Source organism: Odontesthes bonariensis, chromosome 24 (assembly GCF_027942865.1).
Source record: "Odontesthes bonariensis isolate fOdoBon6 chromosome 24, fOdoBon6.hap1, whole genome shotgun sequence".
In the NCBI taxonomy this organism is placed as follows: domain Eukaryota; kingdom Metazoa; phylum Chordata; class Actinopteri; order Atheriniformes; family Atherinopsidae; genus Odontesthes; species Odontesthes bonariensis.
Window position 1 is genome coordinate 8,110,494 of NC_134529.1, and position 26,288 is coordinate 8,136,781.

The following is a 26,288-nucleotide window of genomic DNA, read 5'->3' on the forward strand; positions in this document are numbered from 1 at the left end:
GACTATCAAGACGTCACAGTAACATTCATAAAGGCACTTCAGGGGGTGTAGGACCTCCAGATGACTCAAGCTGCTAACTGACTGAGTAGTCTTCTTGTGAGGAGTCAGACACGCAACAGGTAACCAGCTTTTTGTTTTCTAAAGTCATAAATCACCTTGTTTTTGGGAAGAAACACCTCATGTGCCCTACTTGTTTGATGCGTAATCCACGCGTAAAACCTGTGCGTAAAACCTGTGTTCTCCCCTGGTGACTGACTAATGATATTTTCCTTTTAGATTCGATGATGCAGTCACATTCAGTGCTGATCCTTCTGGTGGTTTTCGCTCTGCTACTCACCTTGATGAGCAGCGCGGACACGGGCACATTCCAAGGCGCTTTCCCTCATCCAAACAAATACAACCCGAACGAATCGGATAGATGTCTACAGCCCTCCATTAGTGGACTAATCTCCCGCGGGACGGCGCCTGTGACTTCAACCGACGAAGTGCTGGAGTCCAGCCAGGAAGCGTTGCACGTCACGGAGCGTCGGTACCTGCGGCTCGACTGGTGCAAGACGCAGCCGCTCAAGCAGACCATCCACGAGGAGGGCTGTCTGAGCCGCACCATCATCAACCGTTTTTGCTACGGACAGTGCAATTCCTTCTACATCCCACGGCACATGTATCAGGACGGCAACGCCTTCCAGTCCTGCTCGGCCTGCAAACCCAGAGCCTTCAGCACCGTGACGTACACCCTCTTCTGCCCGGGACAGACGCCCAGCACGCGAAGGAAACGGGTCCAGCGCGTAAAGCTGTGCCGTTGCACAACTGTTAACACGGATTAGACCCTGTGATAAAAATTCCCCTCCGTGGAACGTAAAGGAGGGGCAGTGTATTTTACTCAATACAAGAATACAGTGGGACAAGGATTAAGAGGAACTTGGCTGAGCCTTTCACTGTAACTGTTGACAGAAGAAATTCAGCAGTTTACTACTAAACCTTCTGAAAGATGGCCATTAATGGTTGATTCAAATGTCCCGATCCCTCTAAGGCTTGACCTGCTGGCAACATGTATCACAGTGACCAGACTTGGCAATCATCCATCACTGCTCACAGATAGCCTGCTCATGTTTGCGGGAACACTTTGGAGAATTGTTCGCCCATGTTTATTATTTTTTTAAGTGGATACAAATGCCAAAGTGTCTACCTTGAGTGTCTATGGGATGGTTTGTAACATCTCAAAAAGACATGCTTGTTACAGGTTGATGGAAGGCTTAACAGGATGCATCTTCAGAGGTTGTTTCCACTGTGTGGGATGTAAATCTGAACATTGGTGATATCAATTTATTTTAAATTTAGACCTGCACAATTAAATGTCACTTAATTTGATGACTGTATATAATTTCTGTATCAGTTATTTCAATAGTGCTTGTAAATAAAACAGAATTCAAGTAATTACATGACATTTCCTTGATCTGATCAGTGTTTTTATTGCTGGAAATTATTGTAAAACGTTTAAACTTTTCCTGTCAGAATCAATGCAAAATGCAAGTATACATTTTCAGAATCTATACATAGTTGATACTATATGTTTTTAAATATACTAATCTTAAATACACGTTACATGGGAAATCACATTACATAAAGCTGTCATTTGCTGAGTGTGAGTACACTGAGGATAAATTGGAGTAACATACACATATGATGCATTAATCCTGTGTTCATCAAGGGAAATGTTGGTTGGTAGCCCCACATCCAGTCGGATTCAGCTGTGTGAGGATGTTTGTGTGATTGTTGTGATCCGTTCAAGAAATGTTGGCTTCTTTCTGACGCAGTCGCTCTTTCTGTTGAGAACAAATTATTGGATTAAAAATGCAGATGAGGAAAATGTAGATAAATTCCCCATAATTCAATCCAAGCAGCATGACAGATCTGGTTTTGTATGTGGTGTGAATGGTATTATTTCCTATGGAAAATGTACACCCGATTCAAACTTATGCATTTATCTGAACTGCATGTTCAAGGCCTTGTTCATCAAATATCTTCATTCAAATTACTTTGCCTTTTCAGTAAATCACCTGAATTCTGAAGTCTTACCAGGCTGTTGGGGTTGATCTTTCTTGTTTCCACCTTCTTCTCTCCAGTGATCCTCTTCACTGACAGCTGGGCCTCTTTTAACCTTCAAAACCATTTCCAATTAGTCAGTTAAGCAGGAACATTTACCATATAGAAAATAATACACAATGTATATCACAGAGCCAAGAAAAGGTCCAGTCCATCCTTTAATTTGTGACCGAAAGCTTTTATTGCAATAACACTGATGTAAGTAGAAGAAGAATTCAGTTAGACAAGTTGAATATTACACCCATGACGGACTGGATATTTTAAAAATGTTCTAAACTTAAAAGTGTCCCAAATTAATCAAAGAGGGTCATTTGGGCCTGTTTTAAAGTAATTTAACCTGCTTTTGAATTATTTGTTTATGTCACTTTGGTTGTTTGGGATATCTGATCACATGTGACTCCAGTGGAGATTTTCAGTGCACATTCAACATGTAGATGACCCAGGAGGCAAACTCATATCACCTCAGGATCCATCAGAAGGAGCAAGAATTATCTGGAATAACTTGCTTACATGGGAGCCAAACTAAACATGAGTTAAGCACACTAATGTGGTAGTAATGCAACTAAATATTACCCCAGTTAATTCATTCAATAACTTAACTTCAAACTGAGCTGAACCAAACGCAGTCTAAAATGCATGCATACACACAGAGCTATTACTTACCTCTCTTTTGAGATGCTCTTATTCTCCCTCTTCCACCTGGCTTTGAAGTCCGCACAGAACTCAAACCAGAGCATGAAGAGGTGACTGGTCGTCACCTCCTTCTCTCCTGACTTAGGCTTCAGTCCAAAGTACAGAACCAGGTCCTGGAAACTAAACAAGACAAAAACAAGAACAAGATGAAATTGTTATTTTCAGTGGTACTCATTTAGCCTCTCATCTTAACCAGAAACAGACGATGTAGAATATTCTTCTGCCACTTCTGTTATCAGTTAAAAATAGTCTAGCTAAACACTGTGTTACAGCCTCTTCTGCCACAGTTCTACAGCAGAGAAATTGCTACCTTCTGTTTTTACTTTTACAATTATTGATGGCAGTATGCTTTTTAGGAAGTTATTGTTACATAATGTTAGAAATTATCTGGTATTACTGGCTTCTGATATTATATATATAACAAAATGACCAGAAAGAGATGAAAATAAATTGAAAAAGAGGTATAAAATCACAAAACAAGATCACAAAAAGAAAATATAAAATTATTAAAAAGACTAAAAATATCTTTAGAGATCATCAAAACACAAAAGAAATTCAACATCAAAATAAAATCACAAAAAAGCAGTGCTGAATGATTAAAATAATGTACTGTGGAAAAGAGATGCAAAATGGCCAGATAGTTGTATAAAAAAACATTTACAACAACTATCGAAAGATGCAAAACAACCAATAAAAGCACAAAATGATACACAAAAGATGCGAAAATAATCAGGAAGATCCTAAGCTGCAAAAATAATAGATACAAAATGATAAGGACATTAGAACTGATCATTAAAATAACAAAAAAGGAGAAAACATAGTAAAAAAGTTGAAAAAGCACCAAAGAGAGAGAAAAAAACCCCCAAAAAGACACAAGACTTTTCTGATCTTTCATTTCTGTCACTGTTTCACAGGTGACAACATAAGTAGTAACAGACAACACCCCCCCTGTGGAATTTCTACGTGGCATTACTGTTGGCACCACTGTGGCAAAGACTGGATCACTTTAGATTTCTAAAAGAGTCAAGAAACTATCAACACAACAAATGAGAGAGAAACAGATGCACATTCACTTCCATTAAAAGAATGGGTAGAATAGCCATAGTTTTACATAAAGCTGTAACATATTTGTAGCGTTAGTTATTACAAACATTAAGCAGCAGCAGGGGCTGTCATCACAGCGGAGAAGGGAGCAGAAGAGCCTACGTCAAAGATGGCATTATTCTGTAGTCATTATGGTGTGCATTGTCACTTTTCTATTGTCACTTAAACTGCTGTGTTCAACTTTTATTGCAAGTGAATTAAAAAGCAAACATTAACTCCATGGATGAAGCAAAAAGGAGGACAGTCTCATCTAACGAAAGAACAGCACAGTTTCATTTCCCCACCTTTTTTGTACGCTCATCAGCTGATGAGAAGCTTCTGCATGCTCCTTTCTTGCTGAAAAGAAACAGAGAGAAAAATGATTTATTACGTGTGTCCCACCATGTTGATAATGTTTTGAACAATCATATTCCCTGTAGAGAGTCTGCAGATTTAAATACTTGTAGGAACACAGTGAGGAGGTCTTGTATGATGATGACCTTGTTTGATGGAGCCAGACAACCATTTGGTCTCTTTAAAGCAGCAATTAGACAGTCAGTTATTCAACAATGGAGCCATTCTTGTTGCCACTTTCAAATTGCAATGCCATCATGACAAAATAACAGGCATGCTACTGATTATCTGTGCCTGTCTCTCAGTAAATATTTTGGGAGTCTGCTTAAGATCCTAGAAAAAGTTGGAGTTTGGCTTGAAGCCCAAAAGAAAGGAGAGTTTCAGACTGATATCAGGGCTTGAAAAAAAGGGAAAAGATCTAACTTTTTAAATGGTTCCAAGTTTTCTGGATAAAACACAGTCCCAGTGCTGTTTCTTTAATGATGATACTCAAAGAAACTATGTCGTTCAAGCACTTAAAATGAAACCTCACCACTGACATAAGTCAAAGAAAAAAAAAACATGACACAAAATGGAATGGCTCGGTTAAATGGATGGATATTGTTTGCAGTAAAAGAGCCTAAAAGAGACTAAGAATGTCCAGTGCCTGAGTGTCTGAGGCAGGAGTCACTCTGTCATTCCCAAATCTGCCTGATCCCTATCTGAGTGTCTAGCCTTTATTCTGAATCCATCCTATCTCCCTGACACACAGATACCCATGAAAACAGAACATTTACAGGCTGGTAAAGTGATGAAGGGGACAATAATCTGACAAGTAGGAGCATTGGAGGATTACTGGCTGGGCCTACTAGGTACAGAGCTGCTGTTAACACTTCTTGTTTGGAAGTCGATCAAAAGCAAAATGACAGCAAAGAAACACAGAAAATAAGGTGATCAAAAAAGACCAAAAATGTCAAATAACTACAGTAAAAAAAAAAAAAAAATTAAAAAAAAAGATGTCATATATAAAACAACCACAAAATACACATGACAATCTAAAAGTGTCAAAAACACAACAAGGAGACCCCAAAAAATAAGGGAGACAAAAAGACACATTTTTGAGTCCTTTTACTCGTTAGAGTGTTGGGAGACCATTTACATGTCTGTGCTAAAGATCCTATTGTCTCATTATCTGTTCATGACTAGAGGCTATGGAATAATTAGGAGGAGGAATAATGGAGGTAAAAAGTGAAGAAGAGCAGACTGGCTGGCTATCACATGTTCATTGTTGGGGAGGTTGCACAAGGATGCACAACATAACCTTTTTCTAAAAACAGCTTGAAAGTATGAAAACTAAATATCTAGATTTACACCAAAATATCTTCAGTGCTGTTTTTATGCCATATTCTAAAGACGCAACCAATATTAGGGTGTCATTCTCAGCACTTCTCACCCACCAATTTTGGTTTGCAACATGATACATAACAAAAATATACATTCAGACTTGCAGATTCACAGTACTGCATATTTACCGGTGATGACAAAAGCCTCCATCTTGTTCTTGAATGGCTGCAGGTGCTCTTCAGGTGAGTCCGAGCAAACTTTCTCTACATCGTTCTCACATCCTGAAACAAAGAATCACATCGCTTAGAAACTTACTGTATAAAATTCATGTAGGGTAAAATAAAAATACAAAAATGTAAAGGCATCTATAACACTAGCATGAGTGTGAATGCTATAGATGACTTTATGTGCAGTAATGGGAATGATACAACAACAGGTAGCAACGTTTGTGTCCCATTTGGAATGAATTTTCAACATATTTTTATTTTTTTCACTTCAACATGATTATGAAGGTACCCAGCAGTTCTAAAACTAGAAGCCAATGTGGAGTGTCTTAAAGTTTAAAATCACTGACAGACGCAAGGTGCTTGCTCCAAAACACTACTGGCACCACATCAATTTCTCTCATTAAAATCGTAAGTCAATCCAAATTTTCCACGAGCCATTTAAGCGTTATTGGGTAAATTCACTGCTTAAGGTTAGTGTGCTTTTGGTCCTTTTGAAGATAAGTCCAATAGTTAAAGAGACATTAGGCTTTAAATATATGTGTTTTTGTTCAATCACGTTTTAAGCATAACCCTCCAGCTCCATCAATATGCTTCATAAAAGTAAAGATGGTGAGCACAAATGCCGAACATCCAAACAATAATTATACAAAACAATGGGAAAAGTTTCATTTTAATTTGTCTTGGTTGCCTGGGTGGCAAGTCCTACCTAAAGAACACGCCCCCAAAAATCCAATATCTACATTTTATTGTGAGCTTTCTCACTTTTCTATGAGAGACTAGGCTGATGTTCATATGTAGATTCAGCCACTTAGAATGGCAGACAGCTCCATGCATGGGCTATCCACTTCCTAACTGACTCTCTCTGCAGGGTCCATGGCTGACATTAGCTGGGAACTGACTGGCCTTTGACTAGGAGATGAAATTCTAAGTGGCTGCATCTGTAGTAAATTTAAACCACAATGAAGCAATTTTGCTTCATAGGAGCTCAAGAAGCATCTAAGGTTGATGAATGACGGCCGAGACTTCAATGCACTGACATCATGAGTGCATCCTTGCTTTTTGGTTGATGATTTTATTTCCTTTGAGAGAACACGAGTGATTGGGTGAAGCTATGATTATGTGGTAGATACAATAACCTATTGCATGAACTTATACCCTGATAATTACTGATTGTATATACAGGTGACAATGTTTATTCATGTGATTATTCAGTTAACATGTCATGGACCAAGATGAGTTTGTTGGCTTGCAGTGATGATAGAGAGAAAAATGACTGTCTATTCATTTGATATTTTATGGGAATTTAGTTCAAGGCTTTCAAAGACTTTCCAAAAGCAGCACACACCCGACAGAAAGAGGATAGTTCAGGGTCGAGCTACTCCACCTGTGCCTGAGCGACAGGTTATCAGCACAGCTTCCTCAATCTGACATTACTTGTTGCGATTCCCCCAGAGATGGCGACTACAAACTCCACTCCCTCTCTCTCTTCCTCTGCCAGTCTGTGGCTCCACGTTGCTCTGCATCCAATCAGTGGATCAGAGGAGCCAGTATGCGAGGCCAGTCATAATAGAGGCTGCAGAGGGAGCCGAGTCCCCGGCCCCCCTACCCCGATGCTCGATCAACATCTCCCAGATAAGATTACAGAAGAATACTGTTTTCATTCTGGATTTGTGTAAACTGTGGAGGCGGGTATCTCTACATGCATTGTGTGGGGAGCCTTTCTTTTCTTTTGTCTGCTTTTTGTGCTGACAGAAGTTTGCTTATTTCAGACTGAAGAGGGTTCGGGACCTTCACATAAACACAGCCGACTGATGAGGTGTGTGGTGCTTTCAGATGTGAGACTGCAATTACACAAACTGCACTGATTTTGTTTCACAGCAAGGGATGAATTCTTTCTTGAAGAGGTTTTGAGGTTTTGATGATGATAGGTTTGGATTGTTCCCCCTCATAAATCACATGATGACCTCTGTGAGATTCCACAGTGACATAAATCTTTCAATTAAGCAAAACACAAGCTACAACACAAAAGAGTAGGAGGAAAGTCCTCAGGGAGGAAAAACAACCAACAGTTTCCAATTATAAACAACATAAAGGTAACAGGTAAACTGAAATTGATAAAGTTAGACTTGATCAAATCTTGATCGAGCACACATTTGGTGCCTTTGAAAGTAATTTAAACTAGAAGAGGACTTCTCCACAGCCCAGAATTAGTCTGACATATTGTTCTACAACATTATGCCTCACAACTGCAGTGCACTGTGGGAAGTTGAAGTCACAGCCAAGGGAAATACAGAAAAAAAAAATACTAAAAACATGCAGGCTGTTTTCTTGGTGATGCTTGTGTGAAGTTATGGGAACTATTTTAAATGGGCTGTTCGGTTCTGGTGAAAAGAAAAAGCTTATCTGACCCCTTCATTAAATAAATTCCTCTCACATAGTTTTTTTTACAGTTAACTCATTGCAGTACAATGTGCAGTGATTGCAGTAAAAGAATAGGGGACATTTCTAGAACAAATGGTATGTAATGGTCAAACATCACTAAAAAAAAAAACTGCAGATTTTTGGGTGTTTTTTGGGAAAGCCCTATTGGGAATGTCCCATACTTAGTGTGCCTTACCTAACAGTGTCTTCCTCTAGCAATACTCGAGTTAAACTGACGAGATGGAAGTGGGCGTGAGAAATAGATGGTTGTGGAGGAGAGAATGAACATGCAAAGTATACCAAACCTCATAGCTATCTAAACAATGGTAGTTGAGCATTTTCACTCAGGAAAAAAAAAATCAGGGGATCAATGCACTCTGGAGGATTGGTAAATATTTGAGTCTGGACCAGCACATAATGATTATGACTATTGAAGGAATCAAAATATCAGTGAGGCTGTAGTTAGTTTTAATGAAAAACTTGGGTTTATTGAAAATAACCAGGATTTGCTCCTGGAAAACATCACCACTGGTGACTGGTGGGCAGGAGAAAACAATATTTTCATATAATTTGTTTGGCATTTAAGTCACAAAAGAGATATTTTATATCTATGATAAATAAAGCAGAATCTGCATGACCAGATACATATGCAAGTTAGCAATAAATATGTCTTCTTCAGCCGGCTAATTTAAATTACCTCTAAAACTAAATTAGTACATTTGTTTTTGTTTAGTCTCTAAATGGATGGTTGGAAAGAAACAAAACCACCAAAGGTCATACCAACTGAACAGAAACACAGGGAGAGTGAAGAAAAAGCAAAGCCTCAAAGCATGAGGGCAGTTCAAACAGATTGAACAAAAGGAACCTGCGACAGGCGATCCAGATTGCACGGCGGTTTGGGTAGATGGCCCGATAAGACAAAGCTGTGTTGAGAGGTAAAGAAAGCTATCTGCGGCACATTTCTGGGGGCCACACGGGTGCCCAGGCGATACAGCCGAGCAGGTTAAGGATCTGTGCATCTCTGCAGAGATACGACAGATACAGGAGGTCTGGAGATTACATAAGTGGAAAGCTACGGTCTCCCTGCGCTGGCGACAGGGGCACAAAGGCACAACAATGGGAGATCTGATGGGCAGAGGGATTAGAGGCTGGATCTGAAAGGCGCCAGGCCAGTATCAGCAGCAAGACTCCCGCTAGTCCCTGGCTACACACACACACACACACACACATGAAATGCATGCAAAACCACATGCATACATGGGGACACAACGAAGCACTCACTCATAATCATACGCATGTACTGTAGGCATTGTCTTCAGAATGGCTTGTAGCTGACTGGCATGCAGAATGGCGTCATAAGAGCACACTTAGGGATAAGACAGCCAAGAGGAAATCTTTTGTTCTGGAGTTCCAGCTAACATGAGTTTGGTCACAGAGGCAGACCTTCAGCACAGAGTATAAACAGCTACTCAATGGCTGGGGCCAGCAATGGGAAACCAGGGTGGTGAGTTTTTGGAGGGGAGGGGGTGTTTAAGGAAAAACGATGCCAGACTGGGCCGAGGTTTGGTCTGTGGGAACCTCTGGAGAGCAACGCAAAATCACAGTGATAGAGTTACACAGGCTGGCCAAGGTTTTCATGCAAAAACACACAACAAAATGACCACAAGTCGAGATTGTTCCCGGTCAACCAGTCACATGTGTGTTGAGGCTCCCCCGTGTGACTTCTCATGTTTTGGGGAATGTGTGCAACCATATAATATCATAGAAGGGGGAAGGGTTACTCTTCCAGAGTTTATTTTCCTATCTACAGAGAAACGGATAGGTTGTAGGGGAGTCACATACTTGCCAGATCTCGTCCGAGTTGCCTTAGATCTCTGCTGAGGTCATCAAACTTGACTTGTGCTGCCAGGAAGACATCCTGAGGTTCAGGGAGAGGAAAGATACTCTTGTCTGTGCCGGCGTTCTGGTGGAATACAGAGAAGATGTGTTAAAAAAGAAAAATAAAGCTCAACTACTCCAACCCAGTAAAAAATATGAACTATAATTGTTTGCGTTAATGACAATATGTAAGCATTGATTTATTAAATGTTGCAAGTCAGCATGGGTAATTCTCACCACAGCACCCTAAAAAAGGCTTGAAACCTATTTTCTGTCACAATTTTGCCTTTAAAAGCACTTTTACCCATTTTTCACCATGAACTTGATGACTAAACCCAAGTAAGGCCCAAATCTTCAAAATCTTCAACAGAAAACAACACTTATACACAAGTTTCATGCACACTAAAACCATAATCTCTTAAATACCTTGTCCATGTTGTGCAGGTAGTATGACACCACAAAGTCCGCCAGGCTGATGCGATTGTCCTGAGAAGAAAGGCAGGAGCCACTTTAAAGGTGAATCACAAGGAAGTAAAACTTTGTTACAGCAAAAATTGAAAGTGCTCGCATGCTTTTTTTTCGAATCTGACAAGATATTTCTTCTTCCCAAGACTTCATTATGTAGGGGACTTTCATTTCGATCATTCATCAATTTTATCAAAACAAAAATGTAACTTGTTTCAGAGATCTTATCACAAATTCTAAGTAAGTTATTGCTTGAAACTAGAAATACCAAAACTATTAATTCTTAATTACTTTATATTAATTGAAACAAGACAAATGTACTGGTTTGTCATTCCAGTGTCAAGATTTTCATGAAGCCTCTTTTACTTTTTTTTTACTTAGATATTGGCAGCTCAAATTTTTGAGTTTGTTCTTTATGTTTTTTTCAGTGTAGTGTGCAAGGAATATCTAAATTAAATTTAATTACATTAAAACCCTGTAATGCATTTGTTTTATATTGAGAGAATTCTTGATATCTTGCATGAATCAGACTCATTTAGTTAATCGATCTGTTCGTAGCAAACAGATGAAGTTTTGAAACAGGATTTTAAGTTCCTGTGGAGCCAATGTTTTCCTCTCTTAGGATACAAATAATGGGGTTGAAAAGTTTTACAATATTGTGTAATTCTGCATAAGCATGGAATGAAATAAACCCTAGATATCCAGAAAGTCATTAAAGAGTATCAAATTAAACAAGCAAGGTTTAAAAATGACGTATGATTAATTTACATATGAGTTGGTGGTAAAATCTTTGCTTTTGTCCTTATGAAGCAGGAACTGCTGCTAAATGCTGATCAGGACATCAGTGTTGAGGGATTTTAGCCCATTCCTTTGTGCAAAACTTAGCCAGCTACCTGCACCATTTTTGTCTCACTCATCTCACTCATTACCACAGTCAACGGAAGGGATGCCTTAATTTGCTGTGAAGGGGTCTTTTGTGACCTGGTAGACTATTACACACTCCTGCTGTGATCTTTTCTGGTCAAACAGTCCCGGGGAGGTTTCCTTCGTTTGAACACCCTTAGAGATGGTTTTGTAACTATTTCAAGCCATGTGAATGTAAACAGCTCTTTACTTGGGGCCCTTTGAAATCCAGTTTGTTTGTGTCCTGATACACAATGTGAAGATCAGACTTTGGCACAACTGTCTTCTTTAACTAAATCAGGACACTCACTCACACTTGACAGTCTCCCTCTCTATTTTCAAATTCACTGTTAATTAACTCTCATACATTTGCCGTTTCATTGGCTTCTCTATATTTAATTGTATACAGTATTTCATGACATACACTCTGAGATATTACTCTTAATAGTGTAAAAACTCTACTTTTATCGAATATGACTAAAAATATATAGCAGCAACATACTCTCTTTTTTTGGTAAGTATTAAGTATTGCTGACTCAATAATCAGGACAGTTTTAATAGTGGCTGTGGCTCAGCAGATAGCAGTCATACACCACTCACAAGGTTGGTGGTTCAATCCTTTTGAAACTGTCATTGTTCCCAATGTGTTCCTCACCTTTAATTTGCTTTGGATAAATGTCAGTGTTAAATTATTTAGTTCAAAAGCAATTCAATCAAAATTCTCAGTTAGTCTTATAATGGAGAGTTTGTTCAGTTCTCAGATCTGGTCTTTTGTTCAATACAAAGCAGTTATTACAGGCATCTCAGCTTCTGTCCCAATTAAAAGTTTAATTCTAAAGTGTGATGACAGGCAGGAAAACAGCCCTAGCCACTCTGTATTTATCAGGCTTTACCTTGCTCTTGACATCCTTGAGTTTGGGGAGGATTTCCAAGCCAAAGCCGTCGGCTTGACCTCGGGTCCCGCTGCCTCCGTTCATGTGGTTCCCCAGAGCCAACACCAGTCCCATTACTTCCCTGACACTGTTGCTCCCCAGCAGAGCCTTCAAACAGAAAACACACACAGTTAATATCTTATAAAGGCTGGTGTTCCCAGAGATGCTTTGGGCTTTAGTGAGGCTTTGTTGTGTCCTTAACACACCTTACACACAGTGCAGGCAGTGTGGAGCTTGCGTTGAATGGATGCAATCCCATCAACAAAGGCTGACTGGAAAATGATGCAGCGAGCTCTGCCCGAAAAGTCTGGGATCTGAGACAGCTCGTACAGAAACCTGGAGAACAAATTAGAAAATCTTGAATGTGATAACAAATGTTGTCAGTCTAAACCCAATGAATCACTGCTGTGCTCTCGAAACATTTTTCCTTTTAGTAGAGATACTGACTGTTCAGGTTTGTCCAGCAGCTTAACGTCCTCCTCCTCTGACGTCTCATAGTGTTTCTTGATCCTCTCCAGCTCCTCTGGCTGTGCTCTCTGTGGCAGTGACAATTACATCTAAACAAGGTGTTCACAACTGTATTCTTGTAGTGAAACTGCAGTAAAGTGTGCGAGTGCAATACGCACATTTTCATACAGCGCTTCAATTGTCTCCAGGTCCACCACAGAGTGATCCACCGTCAGTACAGCTAGAAGCGTAAAGATACAGAGGCATCAGAGTTCAGCAGGATACAAAAAAGCTGGGATTGATACACATGAATGGGTTTTATATTCGTGCTGCGCAGCTCTGGAAATCCAGCCACAACTGACAGAAATACAACGTAAGGTAGGTCAAAAAAAGTAAAAGTTAGTTGTGTCTGAAGATGTCTGACATGAATACAAAACTGCTCATGGTTGACCACTTTGTGGCCTTTGGATTGATGTGAAACATTAAGAGAGGACAGCCCTTCCAGTAAACATATTCAACATATTCAACTTTACTTACCATCAATTGCACACATATAAAAAACACTCCCAGTGATCATTTGTGTAGTGACAACTCCGCTGGTGGCTAAGATTTCCACAAAGAAGAAGAGTAGCTGGGGTTGTTTAGATCCACATCATCTTCAGATGTTCAGCTGTCTGTTTTACCCATCTTTCCATCCACGTATAGTGAACTGCAATTGTGTTCTTCTCAATGGCAAACAAAAAGATTTTGTAGTTTGGGATTAGACATGCAGATCGGCTCGTCTGGCTGACATTATGAAAGGTTCAGCCTGTAATCGTGCTTTAGTTTCACCCACAACTCAAATTCAGAGGGAAATACAGGGCTGGTTCAGTGTGATGCCGGGGTTAAAGTTAAACAAGGGAGATGTTCAGGGAGCTGCGGTTACCTGAGTGTTTAAAGCGTGTTTAAATTCCCAGACTGCCTGCAGACAAACATGCCTTCCTCAGTGATCCATACTGTGATGGATCTCTTATAAGACAGGATGTTTGTTTGATTACACACACTGTGAGGTTTTAATGCTGTTTCCCATGGCAATACAAATGCTGGTTTTCCACCAGAAATAAAAAATACACAAAAATGTGGTGCATGCAAATGGGAAAATTGGAATGTTATAGCTAGAAACTGACTATCTGTCATCCTTAAAATTACAGATAATAGTAGGCAGGGTTGAAAGTGGTTTTCAGATCATTTACTAAAGTAAAAGTAATGATACTGTCGTAAAAATGCTCAACCAGTAAAATTTCAACTTGGATAAACTCACTTCCTTTTGTTGGAGTAAAGGAAATAAATATCTGCAGTAAATTTTACTTTACAAGGCATGTGTAGAGAAGCGTTTTACAATTTATTACTAGTTCTTGTATTCAGCTGCGAGAATGTAATTTTCCTCAGTTTATGCACTTCTGGGTGGTTACATTTGCTTCAAAACAAAGCCTTTAATTTTATATGATTATGTCAATGTTCTAAACTCCTAATCTTCAAAACCTGGCAAATAGTAGGAAGCAGCGTAGAATTTAGATACAAATACCTCAGAGAAGTCACGGAGTAAAAACACTGTACTGATACAGCATGAGAGGTAATGATTAGTTATCAAATATCTGCAAAAACTGTAATCTCCACAAGCCTAATTTGCTCATTTATTAACCCAAAAGTCATAATTCAATAACTTCACTTCACCCATTGTGTGCATCGTATTGTAAAGTGTAGAGTATATGTTACAATCCACCATTGATAGTGGCCTTTAATCAATATTTTTCGTCAAAATAAGATGCTGTAATGACTGAACGTTTAGTTTGCCTCTTCCTGTTTTATTTTTTAATTGTGCTGTCATTATGTGATAAAGTTTCCTGCCTTTAGTTTTACCACCTGTGATCAATCAGTTGATGACATCAAACCTGTTATCTGTTAGATTATATCTCTATCCTGCATATATAGACCCATTTTCTTTACTCCACAGCTAAATGTCTTTGTATTATTTTTGACTTTCTGACATTCTCAGCTTTGATTTTTATATAGTTTTCTAGTTATAATTTTTTCCATGTTGATTTCTTCTTGTGGTTTTTGGACGTTTCGGACTGTGTAGTAGATGTTCCTTTTTCCAGCCCCTCTTATGTTCTGGTTGCTATGCTGGCTGCTTCCCTGTATTTCCTTTTTAACTCTAACCTGTCTCATCACCTGCTTTCGGATCCTTGTCCCTGAAACAATCATAAATGTTGTCAGTCCAGCAAGAAGTTCCTCCTTAGATGTTGTATGCTGATTAAGGTGTAGTTTTAACTTGACATGATTAAGTTGAACATAAACTTCTTTACAAATATAGTAAAAAAATGACCTGAAAGCAAATGTTCTATTGTACATTGTATGGGTTTTTTGAGTGAGCCCAGTGGCCCCTGATATCAGTGTACAACCAGTGTAGTTTTCTCTTGCAACACATCTGAATGAACAAATGAGCTCACCTTGTTGAATATCTTTCATTTCCAGGTGGAGGCTTGATATGAGGATGCCCACAGCCTGAGAGCGCTTACCATCCAACAGCTTAATGATCTAAAACACACAAGGTTACCATGACCACCATACCACTGAAAACCATTAGTGAGTCATTAGTGGAGAGTGTACTGTGAAAATAGAGCAAAACAAAGGTCACATTACACATTTCTTGCATTTTTAATCAGAGTCATCAAGATGGAAAAAAACTGGATCTGTTTTGTCATGTTATTCCACTAAATTTAGTACAAGTTGGCTTTTAAATGTTTTGCCACATATTGAGGTTATTTGACTTATGTACGTCACTGGATGATCATTATATCTGTGTTTTTATCTGTGTTACTATACAATTAGAAATGCACAACAAATGTGTGACAAGTTAAATGATTGCAAAAAAATGCCAGAATTTCTGGAAAAATACTCTACTGTACAGAAAGAAAACATATCAAAATTATGATTTTAATATCCTATTGTGTATCTTTTTAGTTTGACTGAAATAAAGCTTTTTTTTCCACAATGAGGGAGACACGGGATAAAATATTAAAGGAATTTTAGATCCCTGAAATGGTTTTATAAAATATATGCATTCAGTCTGTAAATATACCAGCGTTTGGCTCCCTCTAGTGGACAAATTACTGTTCATCATCCTGAAGCTGAATTATGTTTAACATGATGCTGAAGATGATTGCTTACCTTCCTGGCTTTGGCTTTCTTCTCATAAGCCTCTGATAGTGGCTTCCTTTTAGTCTTTGTGGTGATTTTAGCAAATAGATCCTCAAAGTCGCTGGTATTGATTATGTGGGGTTCCTCTAAAATGTTCCACATTGTGTTGTTACTGAAGGAGAGAGAAACACAGTGTTTGATGCATAATGTTAATCAGTTTATCATTAACTTGGAGAACGGTATCACAACAGAGTGTTGATATATCTGTTGGTTTGCTGATATGAGGCTAATACAGGTATTTTTTTATTAAAGTGAGATGTCAATAATGACTGTTTTATTCTAGAAACATACAGACAGTACAAGGCCTTCAGTTTCAGAATGTTTCAGAATCCTCTGCCAAGGATCAATCTAAACTGAGGTAACAGCTTTATCTGAGGATGTTTGAGGTGCACATATCCTTACAACAACTATCACAGATTGTGGTTAATTTAAGTGCTCGCTTGGCAGCAAGACCTGCTGGTCAAGTGAAGTGGACAGCCAAGTTTGAGCTCTGAGGAAGAAAATGAACATTTACAACACAGCTTTCTGCTCTGAAAGCACGCTCAATCCTACAGTCAATTTAGAATCTCCAATTTACCTAACATGCATGTTTTTGGACTGTGGGAGGATGCCGGAGTACCCGGAGCCAATACTTCATATTTAAGGTAAATTTTGCGAATTTGAAATATCCACATATATTCAACTTTAGTGGAAGCAAGCACGATAAAACCTTTTTAGGTGAGAAATGCTGAACAGCAGTATATGATTTTGGATATGTTCTGAGGTGTGAACATACCTGTCCTGAATCTGGATTCTGGTCCAGTAAAGAGGCTTCATGGGTAGGGAAGGCTCCACTGCTGGTTTCCTGGGAGGTTTATCAATGATGAGACCCGGAGCTGGTGGAGGAGGTGGAGGGAAGGCTACACCTGGCATGGATGGAGGAGGAGGAGGCGGGGGTGGAGGTGGGGGTGGGGGTGGAGGGACATTTGATGCTTGCTTGTGCTTTACGGCTGGTGACAAACATGGCAGAGGTGGTGGAGACAGAAGGGAATGACTGTCTTGTTTGGCTGGTAATGTTGTCTGAGAAGCAGCAACTCGCTTTTCTGACAGAGGTGGAGAGACTCCAGGAGGAGGAGTTTGTTCTGAAGTTAAAGGTGACAAGGAGGAAGATAAGGAATCGTCCCTCTGACCAGCTAGGCTGAGGCTGATGGAACCCAGGTCCAGCTTTTTGGGGGACACCTTGTGCTTCTGAGGGCTCGTGCAGGCGTTCCCTGTAACCTCTCTATCAGGACTTTTGATGAAAGTCTCTCGGTCCGTCTGGATGCAAACATTACGGAATGATCTGTCTAGAGAGTCATCTTCTGTCGAAACAGCAATATCTCTGCGTTCTCCGGGACAACGGGTCCAAACCTGGGACACTTTGGCCTGTAGCTCTGCCAGAGTGAGCTCCAGATGGGTAATATTGTCCTCATGTTCCACCCTCAATCTGGAGAGTTCCAGCTCAAAGTTCTCCTGGAAATAATGACATGCCATCAATTAACACTCCTAGGGGTCACGAGGTGGTATTGAAAAGCTATACATATATAAATAAGATTTAGGATTGATAGATCAACTATCCATGAGTCAGATGGATGCCGGACCAAAAGTTGACAAGACTCTCTTAGACTATGACAGAATGTGATCTGAATCTCAGGCCCTATTTTAAAGATACATTTTTATGAAAGGTACACAGAATAAACAAGGAGTACAAACAGGGGCTAGCTGTTAGAAGAAGTGTACCAACCATGCATGGCTGTTTTTAAATTCACAGGCTTTTAATTCTGTTGCCCATAAAGAAGTTTCAACTGGTCACCACATCCTTCAAACTGACCTGTAACTTCTCCAGCTCCTCTTTGCATCCTCTCTTCAGCTGCAGGAGAGCAGCCTGGTGCTCTGCGAGGAGAGAAATCCATGAATTAACTGGAAATATTTCCCCATTTTACAACAGCTACCAGATGATGGCAGCCAAATGCCTCAAATGGAACTCACAGAGAGACATGCTCCACAAGGTAAAGCTGGCTGGCATCTTAAGCAAACTATTTCAGCAAACATTCATCTGTTAATGGATGACTGAAAAGTCAATTAGAAAACATATTCACTTTCGCCTTCCTGACAGTGTTTATAGGGGTGTGGATGTCTGCACACGGAGCACACAGTTTCATCCCTGCTCAAACAATGTTTAATATTCCTTCTGGGAAAGCTCATCCACAGAAATACCAAAGGAACCATGACCAGCTCCATACCTTAAACCCTTCAATGTTCTCACTAAGACAAATTTGATTATACAAAAAGCAAATCAGTATTTTTGCAGTAGGGAACATACATGACAAATACCATGATACAATTTTTAAAAACTCTTATTCTGCTCATCAAGAGTTCTAATATTGTATTTTGAAAGGTTACCAGAATAGTCATAAATGCTTTTATGTCCCACAAAGATATTTTTTGTCTCACACTAAACATAGGGACACCACCTTCTGTCACTTCCTGTCTCAAACACTTTGCTTTGACTCCTGTTTCTGTCTACTTTGACTGGTTAGCTGATTGGTCAAAAATGAGAAGCGACAGTTGCAGTTTATAAGGTGTGCCAAACTAGTGACCAGGCAGCTTACTGCATATGTCTTTTACCTGCCCAGTGTTCAATGGGGTATATTTACATAAACAACATGTTTATGTTTAACAACAGAACCGCAATGATACAGAATATTGTTGTTAAAGGATTAAAAACAGTTCAAAAACAGTTTTTATAGATTGCATTAATCGTTTGGAAATAATCAGCAATGAGGATGGTGTCAGAAATTTCTTATAAAAAAAAAGGAAACTGCCGACTGACAAATTTGAAGAAGTACAGAACTATGCAAAATTGAGATGAAAAGGCATCTGAGATCTTTTTCATTGAATTTTTGCAGGATTTTTAGAGGGGGTTTTTGATTATAAGAAAAGTGATCATTTACTTAGATTTCTCGCCACATTCATTTGTAGTTTAAGACATTGCTTGCTGAACATTTGTGTCATTTTCAGTGACAAGTTGCTAATCAGGATGCACAGCCATTGGCTGCTGAACAACCACTGTGTGCCACCAGAGATGAATGATTTAGAATCATAAACAAATTATCAAAAGTATGTTTATTCACTTTGTAATTTAGTAGAAGCTCTCTGATAGTCCAGGTGGAGTTGTACAGACTGGGGACGCCCAGAGGGTGGAGTTTACAACACATCCATAACATCACAGAGCAGACACTGCTTCTCATGCTTCTAAAAATTTACATTAGAATATTTCCAATTTTGTATGATTATATTTCTGTGTGGATTTCATTTAACTTGAAAAGGGAGTGATTTAAGTTCTTTAGTGTTTTTTATTCATTTGGTGCATTATTACTGTTTTGACCTCTGAAACGTGATTTGATAATAACTTTTTCATATATTCTATAACTGCAGTTTGTATGACTGAAGCCTTTTTAAAGGCCTAAACCATGTGATGAGATGTCTCTCAGTGTGAATAACTCTTCAGGGAAAAAAGTGATCAACAGTCGCGGCAGCAGAACTGCGTGGTGAGCAATTGAAATATCAGGTTTTGTTAAGTAAACGAAATGTGCAGAATGATTTTGTATCGAGTGAAAATCAACACTCAATTTGCAAAAAGCTTAAAACTAAGATGGTGTCTTCAAGACTAAATATTATATCTAATCCTGTATGCACATATATATTTAGTCAGTACCTGCTTCAGTATACTTTAGTCCAACTTTTTCTTCTTTAAGAGGCGGCCAGACAGCGTGTAGACGACCAGGAGTCCGTTCCTCTCCTTCTCCAGGAGTGGGTGCCCCTGACTGTGGGGAGACAGCAGACATTTTTTATTTCTTTAATAGAGCTTGCACAACTCCATCAATCACCAAGAAGCATCCAATAACTTTTGAGCTACTTGACCGATGCATTCACAACAGTGGTGCATGCCCATGACTTTTTATGCATCGAGTGTTTGGAAGGCCCCTGTTTGTTCATGCTTTAAAGAGCTCGCCAACCATTCATTTTGCATCCTAATTCTAATGGTGACAGTTTCTCAAAGACAAGGCTCTGACTTCCTTTGCTCAAAACTTTTTGTGTGATTTACTTTTAAAAGGGATTGTAGTAAACAAACCTGACAGAGATTACAAATGAAAATGTCTTAATCTTCTCTTACTTTGGCATCAGATGAGTCTTCCTTCTCTGGTGTTTTATTGGGTGTTTGCTCAAAAAGTGTTCTTTGTGAATCTTTATCATTTCTGATCCTCTTCCTCACTGCCTCCAAGTCGATCTTCTCTGCTGGACCCTTCTTCAACGGCTTCGGGGTGAAAAAGGCCTTGAAGGCATCAAAAGCGGCTTCTGCGCTGGACACAGGTTTGCTAGCCTCAACCGGCTCTGAAATCTTCACATCTTCGGTTTGAAGCTCTTTCCTTTCATCCTCTTCACTTTCATCATTTCCACTCATTCTGTTTTCATCCTGGTCTCTGTCCACCTCCAACTCCTGCTCTTCGTTCTCATCTCCCTTCTTTTCTCTGTTCAGAAACTGGGAGATCTGGTCCAGAAAGCTTCCCTGAGCCTTGATATCATCCTGCTTTTCCGTGAAAACTGCCCTCTTTGCCCCCTCAGGAGGTGATTCAATCAGAGCCACGGTATCATGCTCAGGCCCAACGACCCCCTTCCTCAGGACCCTCAGGCCACTGAACAGGGCCGGGCGCTGCATCTGCTTGCTGGTGGGGGAGCCTGAAGAGAAGGTGGCTCTGGTGAGAGTGGATCCTGGTGTGGGATTAGTTGCTTGGGTCGCAAATGTTATACTAATATTTGGTGAAACATCTTTTGGGCTGGAAGGATGATGGGGCTGGTCGCAGGAGTCTGGAGACAAATCTGTTTTCTCCCGTTCTTCATCTTTGACACTTATCCTCTCCTCTGTATCTTCACCTTCCTGCAGCATTGGTTCCTGCTCTTGAACAAGGTCTCCTGTCCTTGTCACAGCCATCACAGCACATCTGGTTTTAGCTTGCCTACTATTGTCCAATTCCTCAGCTTCAAAATCTAAATCAGAATCTAAAGTTGGGACAAAGTCTTCCTGACAGGAAGCACTTTGAGTATTTTCCTGGTCTTTTTTTACATCCTGGTTGGTTTCATTAGTATCATCTTGCTCGACAAAGATGGGTGAAGATAAACCACAATCTGTATTTGTGCTGTTAGTGGATATATGTTGACAATTTAGGCACACACACACACATTTTTCCACTGATGAATCTTCTTTCTTGCACGCATCAACTTTGTGTCCATCCACCTCATCACTCTGGTCATGGCTTGTCGTGAAGCTCTGCTGTTCTGAGCCTCTGTCAGGGTTGCCCACCCTGCTTTGCTGCTGCATTAGGATCAAATTATTCTTTACTTGTTCTATTGTGTCTGAGTAATTTCCTTCTTCCCCAGAAGCTAAATGTTCCAATGAGTTAAATGTATTTTCACCTTCATGGGACAGTATAACATAGGATAATGGATCTCTAGAATGCACAAGGGCATCATTAAATTTCATATACCCATTTGTCTGAAGATCTGCACTCTGCTCTTCATGCATTATGTCCTCACTTTGCTCCTGTGAGAGGTTCCTGAAAACTTTCAGGACAGCTTTTGGCGGCTCCATTTTGCTGCAAGAAGTGGTAGTTATCCAGAACTGAGTCAGATGGAAAAGCTTGAACTTGTACCACAATGTCCATAAGTGGTTACTGTTCACTCTGCTTCTTTTAAAGTTTTAAATGGAAGAAAATGCAGTCTGAGAGTGTGATTGGTGTCAAGGCATCCACGTGGCATGCATAAAATTGCTCATTCCAGCATCATGCAACTTTAGGTTATTATCAGTGAATAAATGCAGGAAATGTTTTGGCCCATAAAGTGTAAGTCATGTAAAAAAAATCCAACCTGTTTGTTGTCCAGTTTGCTGAAAATAAACAGATTTCTCCTTTCTGTGTTCCAACAGCTCCTACATGTCTTACCAGAGTGCTAGTTTTCCAAACCTAAAACTACAGGCAGCTGTTAGTCACTCAGAGGAGCCAACCGCAGGAGAGAAATCCACAAAGCAATGGAAATGGAAAAGTTTTCCAGCCCAGCTCCATGGCACTGCGCAGTGGTGTGACTCAACTCTGCCACATGCTGTTAAAGTCAGGTCCAAGTTGTTGTTTTAACCTCTGATCTCTGCCTCATTTTCCAGCCGGCTCCTCTGTAGCTTCTCTAAAAGTTTACCGGGTGTGCTGCATCTTGGACTTCATCCTGCAGTTTGCCACAGTGTAATTGGAGACAGATGGTGTCTCCATCCACCGTTTCTGACAACACCCTGACATCCGTAAAGCAAAGGCAGCAACCCTGAACAGATGGAGGGACGCCACACCCAGAGCTGACGGAGGGTAAACAGGACAGGATCACTTGCTAAATATTTGACTTGTGAATCCACCGCAGAGAAGTTTCTCAGCTCCACTGCAGGTACTGAGTGACGCCAGGCTAATCTGGGCATCTTAGTGGGTCTAACTCCACCTACACAACACGCTTAATCAGCTTACACTGAATCTGATATAAAGGATCAATAAACAGGGGGGGATTTGTTGGATTATTGGGAGAATATAAGTATGCCAGTGACTATCACTGGCTAGGAGCTCATTTAAATTCAATGAATTGAGTCTCTTTAAACAAACTTAATGTTTTTGTACTTTTAACACAATAAATATGCCCACATTAGATTAACCTTTTCAAATATGTTTTCAACCCTCGAGATCGAGATGAAAAAAAAGAACAAATTAGGAAAAGTCTCAAAAAGTCACATTCATGACTGAAGGAACAAACAACAAATAAATGTGCACACACTATTACACATTTTCTTTCTAAAATAAGGGCACTTACAGTCAAGATGGTATTTCAGATTGTATTAAATCTGCAATACTATAATATAATTTTTTTTTAAATGATTTGGCCTATGGGTTTTGATTACTATATAAAATACTATTATATGTTGATCTTAAGTTTTCCTGTTTTTTTTTTTTTTTCATTTCATCTTGGTTTACTTATTGCCTGTGTAAATTACTGCTTCTGTAAGTTTTTGTCTTTACTTTCAGTTTGATTTTGTTGTGCATGCTTCTCCTGTTCATTCCATTTGAATGAGGCCCTCGATTCTTATCATATCTTAGTTTTCTGACTGCCACAAAGCTGTAATGTTTAGTCATCATCTGCCTCTGTATATATATGTACTGCCCAGACTCCTTTAGTCTTTGCCAGGCCATTGTTTAATCATCGTTTTTTCCAGCCCTGCTCTTTTACTCTCAGTTTGATTGTGCTTTGTGGGGGATTATTGTCTTTTGTGGATTTATCTCCTTCTTGAATTCGTGCCCTGGAGCTCCTTTCATTCTGTGCCATCACTAAGTTTATTGAAGTTCACCTCTTGCTCTTTATTTGGCTGTCCTCCTGAGTTTTTCTCCGCATGGGTCTCCGCTTCAACCACTTCATAAGAAATGCATTAAAGTCCCTAAGGACATGTGGTGTTCAAAGCATTACTACAAAGTTTGAGAAAAATTTCTCAGCTGTTCATTTAAGTTCCTTTAAAACTGTAGAATGAGACTTCCTTCAATTTCCTCCTTCACTGACTCATGTTTGGGTTCTCAGGTTCCACCCTTGTTTACTTTTGTGTTACCACAGTCAGCAGGTTAGTGACAACATGAGTGATCATTTCTTCACAGTATGTCATTACACTCGGTGCATTTCTCCAACAATTACTGCATTCTGCATCTAAAACGTGCCTTTATACACTGCAGTGAGGTCTTAATAGTCATGAGATTACTAATAAGGTGCTTTAGCATTCTTTTGGGGACAAACTGTACACTATAGCCTTTAAGTGTGTTTATGTAAGAATGCATCCACGTAATCCTGTTGAGACATTTTAAATGTGTACACAGCAGAATTCCAATGTGTGCACAATCTTTGATCTCAGAGAAACTATTCCGCATTCACTGTATTCGACAGTCATTTTTAACTATAGTTAGATATGCATCCCTCACGTGTAAATGAACAAATAATATTAACTAACATTAGATAACAGCGTTTACTAGCAGCTTCCCCCCTCTCACATACACACACACACTCCATGCTATTGGATTGATACCAATCTATAGTTTCTTCTGTGCTCTTCTGCTGAGGAAATGCCGATCTGAGGGGAAGACAAACTTTCTTCAGAGGAGACGTCTGCAACTCTGGAGTTCAGCAAATGAGTGATAGCAAGAAACACTTGTTCCCACAGTTCAGTAATTGATTGCATTTCTTTCTAGTGGTTCATATTAACGCAGCATTCAACTGGTTTGTTTTGAGTATCTATAAAACAAAAATGAAAGATCACCCCTATGGGAAAGTTAGTTTTTACATTTCTGGCATGTTTAGCTCGCAACAAACACGCAGGCAGAAGTTTGGCTGAGCGTTTCCACTTTGTAACTGCAGTGCACAAATGATATTCTTTTCTTGTCAGTTTTTTCCTGCACTTGAGAATTTTTCTGCTCTTACAGTCAATGGATTCAATTCTGCACGGTTTTCTCAGTTCAACTTTACCTCAGTGTATCAGTATGTTGGTTTCTTTGTGAGAGCCGTGATTCCAGAGCTAAAATGCCGGCGAACAAACACCGTTTGGTATGACTAAAGCAGACACAAATGAACTCATGAGTCCATAAAGATTAGTTTTGGGTGGCTGTAATAAGTGTCATCTTCGACACACTCCAGCCCCTGATTTCCTCTACAGTATAAAGTGTTTATATTTGCTGATAGTAACTGTTTTTCTGTATATTTCATTCACATATATCAGCATAATGTGAAACAAAGTTGTTTCAGTAGCTTTACTCATGTGCACAGGTATAAAGGGGCAGGTCAAAGCTTTAAGCATGGCCAGTAATAAACAGCAGTTCATGCCTAACAGTGCTCATAGACTGCACTTACAAAGCTGCAGGAAACCATATTGGTTATGCAACAACAGGGAACACAGAGCTCTTTGTAACACCTTGGAGCACGAGGTCATTGTTAAAACCCAAATGTAAGGGTAGTCTACAAATTGTGGAGCAATTTCGGAATAATGTATTTCAGCGTTCAATTGCGAAGACTGAATATATCATCATGTTCATAACATAATATCATCAAAAGTTTCAGAGAATCTGGAGACACATCCGTATGCGAGGGACATGGCTGATATTTAATATTTAATGCCCATGATCTTTGGGCATCAGACAGCACTGCATCAAAGCAGAAATTATTCTGTCATGGAAAAAACTCTTCCAGAAATCATTGTCTCACAAATGCAGGTTAAAGCTCTAACTTACAAAAGAAGAAGCCATATGTGAACGTGATCCAGAAACGCCACCGTAAATTTGCATGAGTGACAACTCAGGGTGTAGACACCAGGCAAACATGATGCTCCTCCGACAACAATAAAGCTGACATTTTCATGGGAGAGAAGACTAGTTTAGACAGTGTAAGTCACTCTATTTACCCGCATCTCTTGGGGGAGAGGCGTGGCCGTCGGCGTGTCAATGATATCATCATCGGGGGCAGTGATGCGCAGGAAGTCAACGAGTTTTGGTCTGGACGGGTGAAAGAGAGACCTGCAGCGAGACAGAGACTCCTCCACCTCCTGCTGCCAGATCTCCTCCTGCCTCTGCAGAGCCTCATCTGGAGAAAAGAGGACAGAAACAATCAGATAAGAAAGAAAGACAGTCTGCTGTTGTGACATGTCCAGGGTGTACCCCACCTCCTGCCCTGTGGTGGCAGTTAGGATTGTCTCATTGATATTATATATTTAATCATTAGCTTATCATTATTGATTAATTGTTTAGAAGAAGTGTTTTCAGTGGTTTGATTGATACAATTATTTGACAAACTCTTCTTTCAAATGCTGTCAATACTAAGAGTTTATTATAAAAGTAAATCATCATATTTCACAAGCTTTTCATATCTTTGCATGTACAAATCTTAATTTTGGAAACAAGCAAAAGTTGTCATACATGTAAAAATACATGTAAAAATAATAGTATAAAAAAAAACATATAAAATGTCATGATAAAAATAGACTTGAGTTGTAAATTTCAGAGTTACACTCTGCCCCTGGAGGCTTAGCTGCAGTTAATCTCCCACAGATTGTATAGCTTTCATGGGACACATAACTGTTACAGAAGATTAA

At 39.6% G+C, this 26,288-nt stretch overlaps 2 protein-coding genes across 3 annotated transcripts; one reads left to right on the plus strand and one right to left on the minus strand.

The window, feature by feature from the left end:
• The first annotated feature begins 12 nt into the window (after positions 1 to 12).
• Positions 13 to 2,075, plus strand: grem1a (gremlin 1a, DAN family BMP antagonist). The gene is made up of 2 exons (XM_075458469.1): positions 13 to 119; positions 277 to 2,075. The coding sequence occupies exon 2, from the start codon at positions 282 to 284 to the stop codon at positions 822 to 824; it is 543 nt and encodes a 180-aa protein (XP_075314584.1). The 5' UTR covers positions 13 to 119; positions 277 to 281; the 3' UTR covers positions 825 to 2,075.
• Positions 1,453 to 22,393, minus strand: fmn1 (formin 1). Of its 2 annotated transcripts, none has more exons than XM_075458464.1 (17): positions 20,265 to 22,393; positions 19,806 to 19,914; positions 17,919 to 17,980; positions 16,845 to 17,560; positions 16,040 to 16,181; positions 15,319 to 15,406; positions 13,009 to 13,070; positions 12,830 to 12,918; positions 12,589 to 12,718; positions 12,344 to 12,490; positions 10,509 to 10,568; positions 10,047 to 10,167; positions 5,745 to 5,837; positions 4,185 to 4,236; positions 2,767 to 2,916; positions 2,058 to 2,158; positions 1,453 to 1,823 (listed from the first exon to the last, which is right to left on the minus strand). In XM_075458464.1, exons 1-17 carry the CDS (start codon positions 21,735 to 21,737, stop codon positions 1,630 to 1,632), a joined length of 3,789 nt encoding a protein of 1,262 aa, XP_075314579.1. In that variant the 5' UTR covers positions 21,738 to 22,393; the 3' UTR covers positions 1,453 to 1,629. The 2 variants fall into 2 exon arrangements, with proteins under 2 accessions (XP_075314579.1, XP_075314580.1); XM_075458465.1 differs by having other exon boundaries at positions 1,693 to 1,823; positions 2,077 to 2,158.
• Between the last annotated feature and the right edge of the window lie 3,895 nt (positions 22,394 to 26,288).